The 23,151-nt window shown below is 32.4% G+C and overlaps 1 protein-coding gene across 1 annotated transcript in view; it reads right to left on the reverse strand.

Annotated features, from left to right (window-relative positions):
* The window catches only part of LOC129224602 (pyruvate carboxylase, mitochondrial-like), a 119,415-nt gene that overhangs the window by 63,218 nt on the left and 33,046 nt on the right, over positions 1-23,151 (reverse strand). The window contains 3 exon segments of the mRNA XM_054859087.1: positions 2,372-2,596; positions 5,492-5,726; positions 16,483-16,665. Coding sequence (XP_054715062.1) covers positions 2,372-2,596; positions 5,492-5,726; positions 16,483-16,665 — 643 coding nt within the window.

Below are 23,151 nucleotides of genomic sequence, written 5' to 3' on the forward strand. Positions count from 1 at the left end.
ATTCATCTATGGAGTCGCTATCACTGATTTCCGTTAGATGCTTTTCTAAACATTCAGCATATTCCTTTTTTACTTCAGTGTTCTTAAGTTTCTCACAATCAAACGTTTTTAGGGGCTCAATCCGTTCTTTCTTGGCATTGGAAAGCCTTGCTCTAATACTGGAAATAATTAAATAGTGATCAGAGTCTATATTTGCACCTCTGTATGTTCTAACGTCAATTAGGTCTGTCAGTTAAATTAAAAATTTTTGTCTGTAGCTGCATAGCAGGAATAGGGGTGGACACTGCAGCACCGTGATGAGTCTTAGTGCTTTATTTTGAACGAGGTTGAGTTTTGAAAGTGTGCTGTCAGAGGCAGTAATAAGGACCTCTGAGCCATAATCCAATACAGGCTTAATGTAAGTTGTAAAGGTGGATGTAAGAACGCTTTGAGAAGAATCCCCTTTATTCCAGCAAGACGTTTCAATAGGCAAAGGGGGTCCACCATTCTGTCAGTCACTTGTTCAATGTACTTATTCCAAGTTAGTCTGGTATCAAGAGTTATGCCTAGGTAGGTAGCACAATCAGTCCGAGTTAATGCACTGTTTTTGTACACCAGGTCAACAGTAAATGTTTAGGTACTAAGTGTAAAGAGTTTGAAATTTGTCTTTTCCGGGTTTACTTTGAACTCATTGTCCAGGGTCCAGGTTGTCAGAGCCTCTAAAGCCAAATTTAGTGTTTTCTCCAACATAGAGATGTCAGAGCCAGTGGACCAGATAACAAGATCATCAGCATACAACAGCGACTCAGTCTCTGGAACACTATTTTTAACAAAACTCAAAAGGTCATTTACCATGATGTTAAAAAGGACAGGACTCAAAACTGAGCCCTGAGGGAAGCCCTGCCTCGTTTGACCAAAACCTGAATGAGAGTTACCGTATTTCACAATTAAGAGTCTCTGTGAAAGAAAGTCCCTAATCTATTTAAAAAGATTTCCATGCACTTTCATATGAAGCAGCTTCTTAAGTAGCCTTTTCCTCCAAATACGGTCGAACGCCAATTTAAAATCGACGAACACGGCAAGAGTACTTTGTTTCCTCTGAAAACCATCCTTTATATGTTGCGTAAGTCGAACAATTTGTTCAGTCGTATTATATCCTCATCTGAATCTCACAGAAATAATATATAAGGATACATTTCAGCCATTTTAAAGTTAAACAGGATGTCAGTCAGAAACCAAGAAATTTTTGGTGTTCCGGATGTAAACTTCCAATTCTACTTATTCAGCATTTAAATACTTCTGATGTAGGCAGAAAATATTTCAATTTTTGAAAATTTCCACCAATAATTTTCATGCTGAGGGGAAAAAGTGGATTTTTTATGGCAACTGACTGACATTTATAAACTAATCGAAACACTATACAGATATTTATTGATATAAGCTTCAAGTATAAAACTGTATTATGAGTACAACAAAATACACTAACCTTCTTTCCTTTTAGTTAGAATTTGTTTTAGAAAAAAATTTGATTACAACATGTCAAATTTTCTTTAAAAAATCCGGAAAAGATATAGACATCTGTTACGGCTTACTTTCAATACGAAAAAAATTACAAATTAAAATTTAGTTTGGTACACTTTAAAAATATATATTTCAAGCTTTTAAATGATATACAACACTTATAGTTTTTTTAATATTGAAATTTTGATGCTCAGGTTGACATTTTCATGGAATTGCCCTTATATAACTTTCAGAAACTCATTATTTACGTGGTAGAATGGAAGTTTAAGTTAGCTCATATACATTGAATGGGAAATATAAGTTAGAAATGCATTTTGGGCAAAATTTGTCCCAAACCAGCGGTTCCCAACTTTTTTAGTTGAAACAGACCTCTACTTGATTGTCACTTGTTATTTCATTTTGTTGCCAAGTTTCAATCAAGTTAAAGTGTTATATCTTGCTATCTGACGAGAAATATTTTGTTAACTCAAAGTTGACATAATTAAACCAATAATCAACAGTAAGTTACCACACTAGAGGGATTGAGAAGACCTGTCAAATGTCAATGAAAGAAGCGCCCGATCTTTGTGGAGCATTTCTTGAGTTTCAAAAGGGATTTACTCTCTCTACTAGAATACTTTTTCTGAGTTTAAAGCACATAAAATTGATGTAATGTGATTTTATCAAGTTAAAATACTGGATAATACTACTTTCTTATGCATAATATTAAAATGTTTAAGTTAACTATCTTGAAAAATATATATATATATATATATAATTCATTTTTTAAATTACAAAAGATTGAAAGAATTACAAATCATTTAAAAGAAACCAAAAACAAAATTCAATTAAAAAACATTCTTAACCTCTAAAATAATTATTTCAAACATACCTCCCCAGTTTTCTATGCTGAAGAAATTATTAAAATTATGAGCAACATAAGGTGAGATTTTCAATAAGTCGAAAGATCTGACCCGAGTGGCTAATAAAGACTGATGAGCATCTCGGAATGTAGTATCCATTAAAAGTAAACCTTTGTGATTTCTAATTGCTTTACTAAATGCTTCAGGACCTTCTCTTAATAGGATATCTCTGAAACCTTTAGATGGCTTGAAACCTAAATGGGGAAAAAATAGTTCAGAATGAATTATTGAAAAATACTTCTATTTCAACAGTTCTGAGTACTTTCACCTTAATCGATTTTTTTTCCCTTTTCAGAACAACTTTGCCAAAACATAAGTATGGTAGTGAACAAAGGAAAATATTTGTACACAGTAGAGATTTGTAAAGTTATACATAATACCCCCCTTTTTGCCTTTTGTTTTCATTATTGTTATTTTTTTCAATTCAAAAAGTAAAAATAAAGAAAAATAAAGTAAAATAAAAACACATAAAATTAAAAAAAGAAGTAAGTAAAAATGATAGTTAGCAATCTTCATTTTTTGCTATACAAGATTATGTCTTGGAAACAAAATGTAAGAATCATGTTAATTAGTCGGTGAGGCCAAAGGTGCAAGTGGAATTTGATTCAGCAACCTCATGATTTAAATAGATACTAGCTTTTACCCGCGGCTTCACTCACGTTGATGTAGATTTTTTCAATCGATTCAGGTTAATGGTCAACACAGGCAGGGTTCAAATAATTACTAAAAATGAGTTTGTCCCCAGTTTCGATGACATTTCAAATTTCCTCTTCCCCCCCTTCAATATATCAAAAGGCATGATTAAAACTGAAAATCAGGGGGGGAGGGGTAAATGAAATGTCGTCGAAACTGGGAAGACACCCAAAAAATTACACAATATAAATCAGGAAAACGTAAGTAGTAAATAAGTTAGTAAAGGTGATTCTTAAAAATTCAAATTTGAGTGAGGTCAACTATTCTTAAATAAAGTCAAACATTTCCCTTATAATCCCGATCCCCGTCAAATGGTGTCCAGCGCTACGCCGGCTATCTAAATTATTGCATATGCTTCTTGCCGGAGAAAGAAACGGAGCTCAGGTGACGCATGTCCCCCCTGAATAAATAAGGAGAATTACGCTTAAAATGGAAATTGTCCCAAAGTAGGGTCAACAGTCACTACAAATACTGATTTTCTAATAATGTCCCTTTAGAGTGAGAACATCAAATCTAAAATCCCCATCATAAGGAAATCAACTGTTTCTAAACAACGTCAACGGTCCTGTTTGAAATACCAAAAAGTTCAGAGTAAAAATATACCATTCAAATCAGAGTGAGCACAACAGTTTTTTTTTTTTTTTTTTTAAATTCCTATTTCAATGAGGACAAAGTACAAAAAACTTCACGTTTCGGAAAGAGGAACATTCAAAAAGTTTTTATTAGAATGGTGATAACAGCTTTTTCAAATAACATCGACCTCCCTCTGAAAATCTCCGTCATGATTAACTTCAAAAGTCTTTATCAGTAAAAGGTAAGATAGCATAAAAAACAAATTTAAACAAAAGAACAATATTCTCCATTGTTGCCATTAAAATATGGAAATTAATTCCACAAATCCATCCTAATTCCAATTCCATCCTTAAAAACAGACATACAAAAAAGAAAAATTAAAACTAAACGCTTCACAAAAAATAATTTGCCAATGCGCTATTGTAGTCATCTGGCGAGACTGGAGATAAAAAAATGGATTTGGCGGATTAATTTAAATATTAATAGTAGCTTAAATGTAATTTGAGGGTGTTGTTTTACTAATGTGGTGGATTATTTTTATCTTCAATACCTTATAGTAGTTAATGATTTTTTTACCAAAATTAATTTGGCGGAATTTTTACATTTTAATGCAACTTTTGTAATGGCTGTAGCGCCAAGATTTTTGAACACTCGTCATGACCATGTTATCGTAATACTGCCGTCAATAAGTTCTAAAAAATCATTTAATTTAATTTCCTTTTTATTTTTGCAATTGAAAGCAGCGTTAAAATGTAAGGGTAATAAATTGAAATCCATTATTTATCGCAAAAGGACCACATTACCAAACAATCGCCAGAGGATGGCCAAATTTATCTTGGGAATGTATTTTGATATTTGAGACTTTGCGAATTAAGCGCAATGATTATTTTTTGAGGCATTGATGATTAGTGGCAAAACACTTGGCGAAAATTGCAAACATTTCTAAGAGTATTTGAAATCTTCCTGTCGAAGTTCAGGGTTGGCTGAGTAATACGTAAGGGCCTAGAAGTAAATGGTGTTGATATATATATACGTGTATGTTTTTTTTTTAAGTGTAATATAAACGTAATCTGAAGACCTTCCCTTTAAAACGCTTAAACAATAGGCCTGGTCCGGTCTTTTAAAGAAATTTCCATCTGTAACTATGAATCTGGTGCAAGACAAACTTAGCACCTTTTTTTTTTTTGAAGGTGATTTACATTTTCCAAAACGGTGGCGATTCAATCCAAAATTATATTGCATGCAAGACAATAAATTAATCCTCTTAGGGTAAAAAACAGTTTGTACCAGACCAATGAATTTGTTTTCAGCAAAATATATCGATTTGGCGATAAAATGACAATCTGTCTTGGCGAAAACACTTAGCAATATTCCTCTTTAGATCTCAAGAAAAGCCATTTTTTATAATATGAAATTATTACTTCCTACCTTGGCGGAAATGCGTTGCAATATAAATATCGATACTGGTTTGATGGAAAGTTAACTGTCGTTCAGGAGAAGAAGCTTGGACATACATACATAGATACATACGCTCAGTTTTTATTCATATAAGATCCTTAATTGCACTCCCAAAAACGCTTCTCTTGCCACAAAAAAATCAGCAAAAAAAATTTTTTTTCCATCTTTATCTACTACAAAGTTTTAAGGATTCAAAATCAAGCTACTCAATCTGATAACAAATACATAAAAATTTGAAAATGTTTTGAATTGTAGTGTTGAAAAATAGTTCAAATAATATTAAACCTATACAGAAAACAGAGGACAACTATAAATATTCAATAGAGCAATTAAATTAATTGTTTTTAAAAATTCAGTAATTTTACCTGAAGGCACTTCTGGAACAAAGGGCTCTAAATCAGAAGGTTTTAATTTTGTAGCTAAAGGTGTTGCAGGTCCATTTACCATTACATCCCCAATGTAACGAAGAAGTTTCTGTGCTCTATTTTGAGTAGCTTCAAAATGAAAAAGGAGAGGATTTTCATCAATGAAATTTGTATCAATTGTCCCACCGAGAAATTTTGGATTTTCTAACACATTGAGAAGAAAAGGAATGTTCGTCTAAAAGCAAAAAAATTATATAAGAAATTAAAAATGATTTTACAATTTATAACACCAATAATGTAAATTTTAGACATGGCAATACTGACCATAATTTATGAAACTTTAAGGTGCCCGACTGGCTCAAAATTGCCCTATTTGATAGGATTATTGAAAGTGTACTTATGATTTAGTTTTGTAGCCTGTTTAATAAGATTTTTAAAGCTGTTTCATTTCTTACTCTACGTGAATTACAAATGGAGTTTCAGCTGCATTATTACCAAGTGACAAGCCAAAATCAAATCTGGAAGGTGCCTTCCACATAACTGGAAGTTATAAATTTACTTAATTTTACTCAAAGTGCATTATAAATGTTTTCCACAGAAAGCACTATATAGCTTCACAATGAAGTTGCTTTAAAAAAAATAAGAATTTATTAATGAACAAAAAAAAAAAAAAAAAAAAACATGAAAAACATTCATTTGAGATGGAAGTTTTTAAAAACAATTCATTACAAGAAAGAGAAAACAAAAAGCTTATCTTTCAGACATAAGAATTAAACCCATAGCAAAAACAAACAGGAAGAAAACAAACAAGTACAGTTGGCTCTCTGCTTAACGACGCTCTATTTAACGATTTTCTCTATTTTAGGACGGCTCTTCACAGTCCAAGATGTTCCATTGTAGTTAAAAAAGCATTCTATTTAAGGATGCATTCTACTTAAGGATGATTTTTGCGGTCCCTTGCAAGTCATTTAACAGAGAGTCAACTGTATAAGAAAAAAAGAAACCAAACATTATCAAAATTCAATTGAGAATGTCGTCACCTCAGAGCAACAATAAAACATTTAATCCCAGAAATAACACTAAGATGTCCTGCTATTGCTCTGAGGCGACGATATTAGCTTTCTTAATAAATGACAGAAATGTTTTTTAACAGAGTAAGAATTAATCAAAAAAAAAGAAAAAACTTACTACATTTGTACAGAAGAAAGAAAAAGTACTTTCACAACACTCAAAACCAGAGTTTTCCCCCAAAGGGCATGGACAAGGGCGCATCCAGAGGGGGGCCCACAGGGCCTGTGCCCCCCCCCCCCAGAATGCTAATTTGAACAATTTTCAAAAATACTCTTTTTTAATTTTTTTTATTGGAACGAAGACGAACGCGCCTTTGAGAAAACGAAGTGGTTCCAAAGTAAGCAGGGACGACGAGAGGTCCCATTTAAAACTTCCCCCTCTCTCCTTTTCGGCATTTATTTTTTCTGTAGTTAGGAACTAATCGTTCATAACATTGCTTATTTCTTCTGCTACCGCGGAGTGATCGTTTTCAACATTGCGCTGTCTCAAGTCCTATTTAAGAAGCACAATGATGCAAGAACGCTTAAATGGATTAGCACAGCTTTATCAACAAAGATATAGTTGTACAACCAGATGAAGTTATTGAAGAATTAACCAAGAAACAATGACGGTTAAACTTTGTATTGTAGACAATAAGACAATTTTATAAGTCTACATATGCAATGTGGATATTTAGGACTCAACAAGTGTAAGTGATTTTATTGATTATTTTGTTGTATTTTTAAGAGATTTCATGCCATTTTAACGTGTTCCTTTTTTTTTCTTTCCTTGAATGATCTTAACAATATTAATAGTTTAGAACTTTTGGTGATAAAACTTTGTGTGCATTTTGATTTATTTCATTAATATAGTAAACGAAGTAATAACAAGTATTGATTTCCATTTATTAATTTGAACATCTTACCGCCATACTGTTGTTTCAAGTACTTTAAAGTTTATTCTTAGCGTGATTTCAATTCTGGCATAAGAACAATTAATGTTTTTTGCAACAGCTTTTGAATAAATTGCAAAACTTATACAATTTTAAGGAATTTTACTAAATAATATTATTAATAATAATAATAAATATATATTGATGCAAAGAGAGAGAGAACGCTGATAGAGTGTTGTGAAAAAAAATTGTGCCCCCCCCCCCTAAAAATATTTTCTGGTTGCGCCCCTGGGCCATGGAGATTTTCTCTCACTTTTCAGAGCAAATTGTATCTTGTTTATATGAAATTGATCTACATTGTGTTATTTTCTTCTAGCAAAAACAATGCAGAAACTTTATTAAAGACTTCAAAGCATACATTTCATACTACTACAGGGTCATTCCATGTCAAGTGATCCAAAGTTTTTTCATCACATTTTTGAACTTCTTTGAAATTTGGCTCATCGATTGTACCCTTCAAAGTAATTAAAAGTCCAAATTTTTAGATTTTTATCTCTTTTATTTTTTTATTTATGAGATTTTGATTTTTGGAAAAACCCTCTTTTTTTCATGAATGCTTGAACATAAAATGGACAATAACTCAGCATCAAATATAGATAGAAATATTTAGTAAAGAGCATTTTAAAGTACATTAGTTGCTGTTTGATATGATATGCAGCAGGACTATTTTTGTAAAAATTTTCATTTTTAAAAATTAAAATTTAAATTTCTCAGAAAACATATAATGAATTTTTAAAAAAAAATTCCCAAAAAATTTTGTGTATTTTATCTTTATTTGTACAAAATATCAACTTGAGATCTCAATTCAATCATTTTTATGGAATTTTTGAATAAAATTTGACTTAAGAAATAATGATATTTTCCAGATTCTATTTAGTTAAATATGGGGCTCTCTTACTGGTGATGGTCTAGTCAGGCCCTGATTAATGCACAGGCCACCTACGCCTGGGCCTGGGGCCCCATTTTCCTAAGGGGCCCCATGGGCGTCGCTGGCTTTTCGTTATTGAGGGGGACGATTGATGCAGCAGAACAATCACCAAGGGGTTATACCCTCCCCCCCCCCCCATTTTTTGAAAACGGGAATTTTAATCTAGTGATGTAAAAAGAAACGGGAAGCCTTCCATCTCAAAAATAAAAAAAATGAAAGAATGAATATAAGTAAGAATTAAAGAAATACCTGTGGGCTGAAAAGTAAAAGAAGACAAAACAAAGTTCATTGACACAAATTTTCAGGAAACAGCAAGCACGTGTTTCGGAGTTACAAGAAGCCCTTTTTCTATCTCAAAGAAGGGAGTTTATGGATAGCTCATTTTTATCGGTTGTGTTTGTTCATCAACATGATTTATATATATATTATCTGTAAAATTTTATCAGCATTAAGCTAAAAACGTTTTAACAATAAAAATCGATAAAAACGGATTTTTTGCAAATTTTGTAGGAACAGTATTAATGAAAGAGAGAGTTTTTCTTTTAAAAAAATTAAATCCACTTTTGTTGATAAAAATGATTTTTTGAAAATACTCACAAGCAAAACTTATTATATTTTTTTTTCTTTTTTTTTTTTAAATTGATGTTCCCATTCGGGAACGTTGACGTTCAAAAGGCTAAAAATGCAGTCAAAAATCGTCTCAGATAAGCGAATTCTTAACGTTTCAATAAGATAATTGAAAATAAAAAGTTAGTCTATAAATGATAATCTTATTCCGTTAAAAGCGAAGCAAACAAACATATAGGTGCAATCTTTGCCCCTTTGGATAAAATAGTTGAGTGTATCAAGAAAAAATACTAGATAAAAAGCAATAAAATAATATTTTCATTTTTTACTTTCAAGGGAGAATAGCTTGACTTATTTCACAAGCAGTAGTTTTAAATTTCTAAAAAAATGTCTTACTAGATTACGGACCTCCCCTCACCTGGTATTTTGTAGGGCAAACTACCAGGCATTGCCGTAAAATGCAAAGAAATTCCGAGAGTCGACTGAACATCGAACACAAAATTGAATATCCATTTGATCACTGATCATAAATATATCAAGATAATTGATATAAAAATATCAGTAACTTCAGTGTTAATTTATACCAACGGATTTATTATTTTTGATATATTTTGCAGTATTATATTATAATATTTTTTATTTCTTTCTTTAGCTTTCTTTTTTCGTTTCGCATTTACTTAACAGAGGTTATTTTTACTTATAAAACCGTAAAAATAACCTGAATAGAAAAATGTATTCTTTTAAATCGGTTTTTATCTTTTGAAAGATATGGAAGAACAAATTGACTCATTTCTAGAAGGATAATGGCAAAATAAGCCGCACTATTCAATTTTCAAAGAATTAAAAGTATAATTAACAATGTACATAGGTTCACACATTGACCTATAATACACCCAAAAGCCTTGTCTTTAAAATAACAAATTAAATCAAAACTTTATATCTTTCACTTTTCTTTTATAGTCTTATATCAATGTTCATTTTGTAAATAAATTTTATGATCTTGAGAGAAAATATTTAGATTTTAGATCAAAATTAGATGCACAAGGAAGGGGCATTCTCCTCATATTTAATTTTATAAAAACTAAAAGTTAAAAATTCAGATTTTATTTACGTTTTATAATTCCTTGAATATTTTATAATCCTAGATTATTATTAATAATCTTGATCAATGACTGGGAATGGAGTAAATTTTTATCGCTACATCAATATATTTAAATAAATAAAACTGAAATTTTATACTAATAACAAAAGAGTAAAATATAATTTTAAAATAAATTCCTTAAGGGTTCTAATTGCTGACACATCTGTCCCGGTAGATTTTAAAAACTGGTACGATTTTTTTTATTTTTGGAAATTTCAAAGCTAGAAATATTTCAAGAATGCAATCTTTGACTGATTCATTTTGAAGCAACTAAAGTTGTTTATATAATTATTACCTTTACATAATTTAATGTAACTTATTTATTTCTTGGGAGCTTTCAAGTTAAATAAAATATATTATCAATTATATTGCACAGTTTATGGTTCCAAGGGTTCAGCACACAAACCTTTTAATTAAATATAATTTTCCACAAGATTTTGTTGTATGGTTCAGTTGTGTATAACTTAAAGGACAATAATTTATAAAATTATAACTAAAAATGAATGTTCTCAACATAAATTATTACAGGCCGAAGCGGCCAAGTCACACCTCATGATTCAACCAGGCCGGATGCTTCATTCAATCCCTTCTTTGTAGTGCGATTTTTACTACAGAGAAAAAAAAAACCAAAAGAATTGTGAACTATTTTAAATTTACTATTAATTAGGAATTCCAACCACACTTAAGAGTTTTCAGTATTTATATCAGTAACGTCTTACCTTCAGTAATATACGTATTCATTTAAATGCAAATTTTACTGATGTTTATAACAATGAAATTTTCAAAATTCTTGCTACAAGAAACAAGAAAGGTTTTGAATTTTAAGAACTTAGATTATTAATTTTTAGTGCATTTTTGGTCAATATTCTTGCAAGCCAAAAAATAAACAAAGAATGAAATTAAGATATTTCTTCTATGGTGGAGAGGGGAGAGTAACAAGAATCCTCTCTCCAATTGTCATATATCTTAGAAGTAATGTAATGTATTAGAAAAATATAGATAAAATATTTTATATTGTGAACTGTAAATCAATAGTAAAATACTTTAATTTTCATGTAGTCAAAAATTTATACTATCAATAGCGCAATATCATTATTTTCGTCTGAAGTGTTCTTCTATTAACTTAGCTAGTAGCAAGTTGATGAAAACTATGAAAAATAAAAATGCAATACAGAAAATTTTCTTATAATATTCGCTTTTTCGACAGAGGCTTATTTTACCAGTGAAAAAGAAAGGGAAAAAAATCATTTTAAAATTATTCATTTGAGTGAAAAACTCAAACAGCTCTGTAAACGAATACATTTCAAAACTGTTTTAAGGTTCATGTTTAGGCTAAGAGAAAACATAAGAAAAGAAAAAATATTTGATACCAATTTAAACTCTAGTGTAGATGGCGCTAAAAGAGTCGAGGGACACCCTAAAGGGAACAGAAGTTTGAGAGAAATTTTTCTAATGAGGGTGTCTTCAAATATTTTTTGAGAGAACCTCCAATAGCTGTAACTCGTAATGCCTTTTTGTACGAAAAAAAGAGAGAGAGCAGTACTTACCATAAAAGAATTAAAATGAGCCTTGAAGTTTTGGAAAAATTGAAAATGATGGTTAATTCGAATTACAGAATTTTTTTTGTCCGTAAATTGCTGCTCAAGCAGCTGTGTTTGGATAGAAAATAACATACTTTTTGCAGGGGACAAATTCGACCTTGATCTCAATTCTAAGAAAAAAAATGTTCTTCTAAGACCATGTGATCAAGGGAAGGAAACACGAAACGAACCCCAATAAAGATTTATCACCCCCATCCGAGTAGTCAGAAAGATGGTGGGGGAATTTGAATGGTGGATCGTCGTTTTAATGAGTTTTGTTAGTAGGAGGTGAGGAGTAAAATACAGGAAATAAGAAAAAGTAGAAGGCAAAAAAGGCAAGAAAGTAAACGGACAGCGAACAGTGTGGGAATCAACTGACTTTCAGATGGTTCCTCAAATGTTATAGATAAGGCAGTTTTTGATGGACAAATGTTTTCATTTTCTGTTAGTTTGCTTGGTAGATCAGCAGCTCTATTTTGGTTCAAAATCATTTTTTTTTTTTTTTTTTTTCAGAAATGAGTAAGACCGGAATATTTTGTATGCTCATTTATTATTCTCAAATATTGAGGGGGACTTTTGACGAGTTCAAAATATTGAGGGGGACGTGTGTCCCCTGTCCCCCGTGCCAACGACGCCCGTGAGGAGCCCCATATTTTGTTAAAAAAATGCATGGCATTAAAAAAATCATGTATTTTTATGAAAAAAATTAAAAATCATCTTTTAAATGAATGTTAAACATTATTTTAACATTATTTTACATTGATTTAAAGTGATAGAATAGAGAGGGGGGCCTCCAAAACATTTGTAAGCCTCGGGCCTCACTTTCGGTTAGTCGGGCTCTGGGTCTAGTGAGTAGTAAGTAAACATCACTATGCTTGATATGAGCTGGGATGAACTTGTAGATTGGTAGCCTCCCCCCCCCCCCACCACCACTTTTTATCTTTTTTTTTAAACTGTTTTCAAAATTAAAAAAAAAACCAAAAATAAAAAAAAGCTGGTACGTAAGAGTAATAATCAAAACAAACGCTGCCAAACATCAGAAGTGACTGTTACTCATAAATGGGAGGGGGGGTCACAAACACTAAAATTTGGGAAAACTTTAACATAACAAAAAGAACCAGAGGTATACTCTAGACACGCCGTATGCTATCAAATATTTTTTAGACATATGTATATGATGCATACACATATTGTGTAAAATGGATTGCTGGGAGTATACCCTCAGAAACATTGATTGGAACATCACTGAATAGAACCCCACTCCCCGCACTTGCAGCTTTTTTTTCCGTAAAGTGGGATGGTAGAGTGAGGGGGAGGAGGCAATCTGGAATGAAGCTTAACCCGTTCAGGACGGCAGTCCGCAGAAGATAGCGCTCCCTCAGGACGGCAGCTGTTACACGTGGACTGTGCACATAGGCCGGGGCAATTTCTCCCGCTAAGCCTAATATGAAATTTCGGAAAGTATGCATACATAATAATGGATAAAATGTATACTTTAAGCAGAAATGAAACCATTTTTTAACATACGAAAAAATATATCAAAATTTCAATCATAACAAAAAATTGGATGAAAATAATTGATATTTAACAATAAAAATGCAAAATATATTGTTTTTTACAATAAATAACTAAAAGTACCAAAATTAAACAATATATTTTCTACAAAACAGGAAAAATATTTGCGCTTAATATTATGAAATACTTGAAGAATATTGTAACAATTAATATATTAAAGCCACATGAAAAATTTTAAAGCACAGATAAATGCGCATTGAGCATTTTACACTCATACGTAGTGTTACGTCTTTTATTCTGCTTTGAGCAAATTACACATCTCCCTCCAAGTTCTTTGCCTTCTTTTTTAGCGTACGATTTTCGAAAGTAACTACTGTATGAAGAGCTCCAACAAAAATAATTTATAGTTGTTTCAATGTGACCCAAAAGATCCATAGATGGATCAGTCATAAATTAAGATATTTCCTCCTCGGAAAGATAACGTGTTCACCATGGCTACCAAATGAACATAAAAGTAAAACCCCTTGCTAGAATATCTACCCTCCAATCCCATTATAAATGGAACCAAAACTAGAAAAAGCCACTTCAAAGTGAGTATACGTTTCCCTTCTCACTTGGGAGCACATGTTTATATTTTCTTTCACGAAATCCAATAAATCACAGACACTTGACAGACCCCATTCTGACGTCAGAGAGAGAAATGCTAATGCAGGAGAGGATTCATTTGAGGAACATGGATAAGGAACATGGATAAGTAACGCCATCTAATAGTAAACATTTCCTTCTAAATCCAAAACGCAGAATAGCGTCGTTAGGCCGGCTGCGTACTACTTACCGTAACGCACGGATGCGTTTTTGTAACGCACGGATGCGTTTTTCGTCTCTGAAGAACCACCTAGCGCTGACGCAATGACACATTGTTCGTCCGGAACGGGGTAACAACATGGAAGGTTATGTTTAAAAGAGCAAAGTTTGTTTGATCTATAACTGCTTTTAACGTATGTATAGATAGATCTCATTGCATTACTCTCCGTCACAACAGAAATTAAAAAGAAAACAAGCAATAAAGAAAAGTAAAAACAGCTGTTCTCCAGATGTTGTAGAAAGTTATGTGTGGACAGACATGTGACCTGATGCTTTGATTTATTTGTAGTTTTGTGTGAAAATAATGGAAAAACATTAATACAACATGGGGAAAACACTATTTTGCTATGATCTTGGGGCAAACTATTTCTTTCCTCCTTCCGAAATTGAGGGTTGGGCCTGGGGTAGGGAATGAAATGAATCATAACTTTCTTTATCAGATATTGAATTAATCGAGTACACTTTTGTAAAGTTATGATCTAAAAAGAAACACTTGGTCTGAAAAAAAAAAGAAAACATATGGGGTAAAAATAATTCTCAATTCAATCCCCAGGTAAAGCGTGAACTAGTATAGTGTTAATCGTATGTATGGGTAGGGGGGAGGAAGGGATATACTTCGTCTTGTTTTAAAGAACATTTACCCCATTTAAATAAGTTTACTATTCATTTTGTTTTATTTTATTTTTTTACATTTTGAAAAAAAAAAAAGATTAAAGTGGTGGTGCTGGGGGGGGGGGGGGGCTTACGAATCTGCAAGTTCATGCCAGTTCATTTCAAGCATAGTCATGTTCTCTTACTACCCATTTGACCATCACTAGTAAGAGAATCCCATATTTAACTAAGTATAACCTGAAAAATATCATTTATTTCTTAAGTCAAATTTTATTCAAAAATTCATAAAAATGTGATCCCATTGAGATCCCAACTTGAAATTTTGCACAAATAAAGATTAAATACACAAATTTCTTTGGGAATTAAAAAAAAAATCATTATATGTTTTCTGAGAAATTTAAATTTAAATTTTTAAAAATGAAAATTTTTACAAAATTAGTCATGCTGCATATTATATTAAACAGCAACTAATGTACTTTAAAATGCTTTTTACCAAATCTTTCTATCTATCTATATTTGGTGCTGAGTTATCGTCCATTTTATGTTCAAGCATCCATGAAAAAAGAGGGTTTTTACAAAAATCAAAGTCTAATAAATAAAAAAAAGAGATAAAAATCTAAAAATTTGAACTTTTGATTAACTTGAAGGGTACAATCGATGAGCCAAGTTTCAAAGAAATCCAAAAATGTGAGTAAAAAAAACTCTCAAATTTTGGATCACTTGACATGGAATGACCCTACATAAACTTTATGGACAAGAAAATATTAAATGCTTTTTAATGTAGCTAATAGGGAAGGGATTCTTTTCCTTTACAAGTAGAAAAATAAACACAAGTGCTCTATAAATAATTCTGGAATTTTACTTTCTGTCCCATTAAAAGTAGATTGTTGCTCTTGTTTGTATTAGAAATCAGATAATGTGCTTCAAAATCAATGCAGTACAATTATTCTAAAAGTTGTATAAGTAACACAAGTTTCAAGCTTTAATTTGTACAAATATTTATGCCTTAATTAATGATCATTAACTTTTCCAGTTCATTGCTAATTAAAAAATTTCTTACATTTCAAAGTGCGACTATAAATGAAGGTCATTGAAATGCACTAAGTCACTTTTTACATTTAAACAAAAAACATATTTTTTCTTGAATGGTAATATGAGTCTAAATTTCAGAATATAATTAAAACTGAGAAAAAGAAATGCAATTAAAATTACAAAAAAAAAAATTCTAATTTTGGGCTTCTAGTAAATTGACACTATAAACAACTTTTACTTTTGGTTCCTTTTCCTTTTAGATTTGAAACTTTTGTGAGCAGCGTTTTTCTTTTTTATTAACGGAAATATTTTGATCCCAGGCATGAAACTAGATTATTAAAACCTGCAAGCATTTTAATTAAATTCAAGCATTTGTTTTGTTGAAAGATCTGTAACTTAGTAAAATGGTACTTAATTACAATATGTTTTATGGAATTTCAAACAAACAATTTTCAGTTTTCTTTATCAGTAAAAATAGAATTTCATCACAATAATTTCATAATTTTACTGTTAGTTTAAGACAATGAAACAAACTTTATTATATATTTTAGAACTAAATTTGCAAGAAAATTTAGGAGCAAACTAAACTAAAATATTGCAAATAACTAATCACAAAACTATTTTTTTTTCTCATCTGGCAAATATATCCAAACAGTCTTAATACAAAAAATGAAAAGTAGTAAATAAAATTTTAAAAACAATATATTATTTCATAAGAGCAGCAATTTGCAATTATACTGACGATCTCACCTTTACACCTCTTGCTCTAAATTCTCGTAGAGCTCGATTCATTTTTGATGCAGCTGCTGTTAGATCAGATGCATGAGCTATTACTTTGACCAAAAGAGAATCATAATAAGGTGAAATAACAGCACCAGCAAAGGCAGATGCTCCATCTAATCGAATGCCAAAACCTTCACCACTACGGAAAACCTTAAGTGGAAAAACAGTATCTAAGAGATTTTTACTTTAAACAAATCAAATAAATATGAAATTATGAAAGCAGAGAACTGATTTTAAAAGCATATAGATGACACAAGAGCAACATAAGCCAGATACTATAACTGAATTTACAAGTTTTTTTTTTTTTTTTTTTTTTGTACATTTGCATCATTAGGAGCAAGATCAGACAGTCTAGGAAATGGCAAAGGATGGGAGGGGGGATGCCTATTCTTTTCTCGCCAAAAATTACCCTCATGAAGTATATTGGAAGCTTTGTAACTAATGACAGGTCTTTTGGAGAATGCAATAGAAAGGATGGAGAACAGGTAAGATATCCACTATCTTGCCAATCAGGAACATGCGCAGAAATTTTGGGGCTCATCACCCCCCAAATGACTTTTACACCCCTCCTCCCTAATGTTTACCCCTACGTCCTTACATATATTTCACCCCTCATTTTAAAAATTTCGGGCCCCCTTCAGGCTCGGGCCAACAGGTGCCCCTTCTTCCCCCTGTTCATGCCCCTGATGCCATTGCAAAAGGTAGGGGCTCTTCCCCACACATTAAAAATCTATAGAAAAACGAGATCTCCCTCCCAGCAGCATTATGCAACCAAAAGAGATTTTTAAAAAGTATTTATGGACTGATTTGATGAAAAAAATTGACTTTAATATACCAGAAGAAATAATGAACCTTCAAGGAATGGGGTATCATAGTAAAAGTTCTGTATGCTTTAACACAATGAATGTTCAATATCAGTACTATGTTTCCTGGCCCATAAGATACCTTTCTGAATACAAAATTTGCCATAGCCTGAGTCTTGTGGATCGGTGATATAATTTGTTCAGAGTCAATCTATGGGAAAAAGGATATCTTTTCAACCATGTGACAGCTCATAAAAATCATAAAAAATAATAATTTAAAAGGGTAATGAACAAAATTTTGCTGCTTGAGAAATCACAAATGTGCGATTTTTCAAGCAAAAAATTCCCTTTAAAATTATTACTTTTAAATGAAATACACGACCTGTCACTTGCATTAAAACATGGCAGCCTTTTTGTGGAATGGACCTCTAGATTATGGAATGCAAGCTGGTTTTCCTGAAAAAAATTATAGTAAATGTTTTCCCTTACATCAGGTAAAAAAATACTATATATGTCCAGAAACAGTGTTTTGAATCAGTAGCATGAAAATTGCATATGCAGGCCTCATAGCAAGTGGAAAAAAATATATAGGAGTTTAACAGGAAAAATATAGGAGTTAGATAGCAAAATATATAGGAACGTGGTTGCAAAATATATAGGATTTTAAAAGGAAAAATATAGGAGTTTGATAGAAAAACAATAGGAATTTCAAAAACGTATAGCATCTAGTATGTTTGGAGCCTAAAAAAATATAAAAAACAGAGATCCAGTATCAATACAATTCCAGAATTCATGAAGTCATAGCAATGAAAAGAGTCAAAGAAGTGAGAGCAAATGAATTTTTGTACCCATGGTTACTTATATTAATCCTGTTTGTTTAAGACAACTTTGATTCAACTAAGCAAAATTGTGTGTGCGTTTTTTTTTTTTTTTTAAACGTTGAATTCACCATACAATTTCAGAGAACTTTATTAAATGTTTGGTCAAACATGACATCATAAGAAGTATACCACCAAATTATCCAGGACCGTCGCCATAGGGAGGGTGAGGGGGGTGCTTCACCCTCCCATTGATTTCATCCAGTCGGCAAACTCAGTTCATAAATCGGCATTTTCAATGTTTCGGAATTTCAAAGTTTTAATTGACAGAAATTAAAAAAAAAAGTTATCATATTCATACAAAGTTATACATCTAACCTTTTCATACTTTGCGCAAGAGAAAATAATGAATGGTGTCTCCGTTTACATTCAGTTTTACATTGCTCACACTATGCCGATTGCTTAGTTTGCGACTGCTCATTTTGCCGAGACAATAATGGTCCACTCAGAAAATTCAGCTAGAGTCGGCATTTTTTCTTTTTCAGTTGATTCTGTATTCTAAATCTTTGAGTAAAGTAGTATGTGGTTTGACCATGTGCACGTTTTCACCTTTTATTGAAAAAGGAAAAACCAAAAAACATGTATATTTTGCGTACTGACGACTATTCATCTCAAAGCCCACCTCAAAGACATAATCAATTTGCCGACTGCTAATTGCACAGTATTCTCAATTTACCGACATTTACTTGAACAAAGTATTATTTTGCCGACACTATATCCAGGGACAGCCCCAAACTTAAATTCTTGGGGAAAAATCCTCAATTTTCCGAATGATAAAATACGGATATGCAATTAGTCCAGTCAATAGATACATTTTACCTTGCAAAAAATGGGGTCAAAGATTTTTTTTCTTTTAATTTGTACATATTGGTGCCGACATGGAAAAACCAAGTTATCCAACACGAAAGACCCCGGGAGAACTTTTGGGGGCCGAAAAACCACAAAAATTTATGACTTTTTTTGTTTTTTCCGAAATATCTCCGAAATGGTTCAACTTAGAAAAAAGTATTAAATGTAAAGTTTAAAGAACATTAAATTTCCTACAACTTTCGTATTTACAACTTTTTTGTAGCACAAATAGCAAGCTTGCTATACCTCTTTGAAAATAAGCAGTTTTCCTCCACTCCGAAAAAAAAAACGCTTAGTTTAACGGCAGTTTGAGTTTCTTGCTCCCTCCCTCCCCCCACCGGACGCAGAGTAGCAATTCTGGCTGACAAATTAGTTAACACTAGACTCCAAAAACAGACGATGTATTATGAAACTGAAATACATATATACACATTCATTTAAAGCACATACGACGATGCAATAATAAAAAAAAACCCTTCCCCATTGGTCACGGACTAACATTTCTGGTCTGACAGAGGTAGTCTTCATCAGACTTCAATAACAGATGATATATTGCAGTTTGTAACTGGATTACACAATATATACATTCATTTGAAGCATATAATTCGTACATTCCAGTCTAATTATTGCAAACAAACATGCGATTTTTAAATATTAATGTGAAGGAATGAATATTAGGCAGCTAATAAGTAAACCATCAACACAATCATACATCCTATGCTGATACAATAATAATAATAAACCCTCCCCCACCGCTCACGAACTAATATTTCTGGTCTGACAGAGGTAGTGTTCATCAGACTCGAAATAACATATGATTTATATTGCAGTTTGTAATTGAAATACATAATCTTCACATTCATTTAAAGCACATAATTCGTACCATCTATTCTATTACAAGTAAAAATGCGATATTTGAATATAAATGTGAATGAATAAATATTAGTGTGCTAATAAGCAAACAATAGACATAATAATGCATAAATGAAGGTACAATAATAATACGTAATAAACACTTTGAAAAAATTCTGCAGAAACTGACTTTTTGAGGCATGAAAAACCCAAAAGAATTACCTTTCAAAATGAAAATCCAACTGTAGAAGCTTAATACATACATCTAAATTACAGGGGGTTTCATTCGACCTTAAACCCTTAAAGCAAATAGAGAAAGGACAACAAAATACATTGTTTATCTTTTTCGAAGCCATTTTGAAGGCCCAGGTTCTCTCGGTTCAGAATCTGTAGGGGATAGAAAGAAGCTGTAGTCCTTTAATTGTTAATCTTCTTGTTGGAATAATTCCAAAAGCTCCTGGAACAAATCATCTTCTTCAGCAGTCTCATCCAAAGATGAAATTTCTGCAACATTTTCGCAATTTGTGCTGATGCAGTGTTTGCAAAACATGCCTTGCGACAAGAACAGACTGCAGTACAATTTTTCTTGTAGGTACAAGAAACAATCTTCAAAAGAGTCTGAGGAGCTGTATCTCTTTTCGTGTCAACAGGCATTAGACCTTGGGTTCTGCGTTCCCAACCCCATTTCTCTAGATCAATTATGTTGCCCAACCAACTTTGAATTTGGTGGTAGCACTGATATGAGTGATAACGTCCAACATCGCACGTTGGAGGTAGCCCTGCAAGATTCTTTTTTATAAAAAGACTAGCATTCCCGTACCCGGCATTGCTCGGGTAATGGAATTAGCAGGGGTTAACAGTGCTTGGTGCACCTAGTTTCGAAAATCCCCTATAATAATTACTTATTACCTATAATTTTTTCTAATTTTGGGAGGATCCTGGGGCTCCTGGACTCTTTATATATATGCCATTGTCCTTAACTGATCTTTAACTGTTATTAACAATTCTTTTAAAGTATTGATTATCTTTGCAAACACAGGCCATCCACATTTTATTGTTATACCTACGTATAGGTAATAGGTATGCAAGAACTTCTTTGTATACAACATTTTTAGTTTTTTTTCTGGTGCTAAAATTATTAAGCTGCTTGATGAACTGACTTTGGAGCAAGCTACATAAAATTGGCCATGTGAAAAATAGTCTTCTCTTAAATCGATCCCTGCTACTTTTAATGTCTGTCCTTGTGACTTATTAACGGTTATTGCAAAGCAAACTTTTACAGGAAACTGCACTCTTATAAATTCAAAAGGATAGTCCGCCTGTGGTGATGTTCTTAAAAACTTCGTTTTTAGTTTTGAAAAAATAAAAGTAAAAGACAGAAACATTATTATTTGACTTGAGAAAAGCCTCGAAGAATCACGTGAGAAACAAAAACAATATCAAATTTAAAATTCTCTATCGACCAAAAGTTGAGATGAAGTACTGAATAATGATTTGAATGGAGGAAAGCCTCTGAAAATAAGGGATTTAAATTTCAATGACAGGTTTTAATTAATTTCTCCTGAACTAATTGATATTTCGAAAAATCCTTTCTTAGTGGATACTTTCGTTATCATGTGGACATGTGTGCCAAATTTCAAGTCTGAGGCTTCAGCGGTATTGGCTGTGCGTTGATATATATATATATATATATGTTATCTCAGGACATTGATTTTTATATATTAAGATTAAATCGCAAAGTATCCAAAGATAGATTCAAATACTTTACTTCACCTGTGTATAATGTTTTTCAAAATGTCTTCTCCAGCTGCGGCTACGGCATCATGATGACCGATTGGGTCCATATACTTCAATTGCTTCCTTAATTTCGGGAGTTTTTTCTGACTATGTTGCACAACTTAATTTTGTCTTGGCCAAAGATTGCCAATGTCGTATCACACCCACTAAACGCATAGATGAAAATAATATTTCTGGGGATAAACTTAAAGGATCTAGTGGGGAAAAAAACAAATCACAAATATTCCCTCTTCTAGGTTTTAAAAAGAAAAAGTTGTTGAAAGGCTGTCCAAAAGCTGTCATCAGCACCAACAGATCTATATCCTCTCGCCAACTGTAACAAACTTTTCAATTTCCTTCGCCTTTGAAAGAGTAGTAAGTAAGTCAGCATCTTCTTGAGTCTGCCTGACTTCAATGCCATACTCTTGAAAATATGTCTCAAAGAAGTTGGATAAGACGATTCTTGTTGTTATAATTTGCCAGAAATCTTTCTTGAGGAATTTAGTTGACATGTTAGGTTCAACCATTACTTCAAGGGAAGAGATTGATTGCTCATTGATATAGCATTTGTGACAGGCAGTGTGAATTGTCACTTCTTTTAAGTACTTCAAAAAACGCTGACGTTCTACATTTTGACGTTTTGTGCTGCGTATTTGAAAATTTTCTATTCCCTTCTCCTTCACAATCTTTATTTTGCATTCATTGAAACTGATTTCGCAAATTTAAAAAAAAAAAATGTAATACAGAACACACAGATTGATAGAACATACTCTCGCTCGAACTCAGAAGTGACCAACATGCGTAGCTATTGAGTCGATGCATTGCATTTGGAAAAAAAAAAGGGGGGGGGGGGGGTAGAATGGGGGTGTTTTCTTTAAGTTAAAGGGAATGAAGGCATTTACCCTCAGCTGCAAAAGACAAATCATTTCCAATGTCAGACTGCCGCCGTTTCTCCTTTTTTTCTCCATTACCGATGCGCCTTCACGCACTTCGCTGAGGGGTTCAGAAAAAGAGTGACTTTCAAGAAGTTGTAACTCGCTTGCTTTTCAAGCTACAAAAATGTTGTAATGACAAAAGTTGAAGGAAATTCAATCCTCTTTAACATTTGCATTGGAAGTTTTTTTGTAATTTTAACCGTTTTTGATATATTTTGAAAATACCACAAAAAGTCACAAATTTTTGGGGGGTTTTGGCCCCCAAAACTTCTCTCGAGGTCTTTCGTGTTGGATAACTTGGTTTTTTCATATTGGCACTCGTACATACAAATTAGAAGAAAAAAAATCTTTGACCCCATTTTTTGTAAGGCAAGCCCGTTTTTTTCTACCTATTGACTGGACTAAATGCACACATGAGAAGGGACATTCGGGAATTTTAAAAAATGCAATAATGTCTTAAAACTTGCCGAATAATCAGACAAATTTGGCCGAATAAGGACTTTTATGGAGGCCACTGGGACCTCCCAATGGGCGCCGCCTTCC

The sequence above is a fragment of the Uloborus diversus genome, chromosome 6, assembly GCF_026930045.1.
Source record: "Uloborus diversus isolate 005 chromosome 6, Udiv.v.3.1, whole genome shotgun sequence".
In the NCBI taxonomy this organism is placed as follows: domain Eukaryota; kingdom Metazoa; phylum Arthropoda; class Arachnida; order Araneae; family Uloboridae; genus Uloborus; species Uloborus diversus.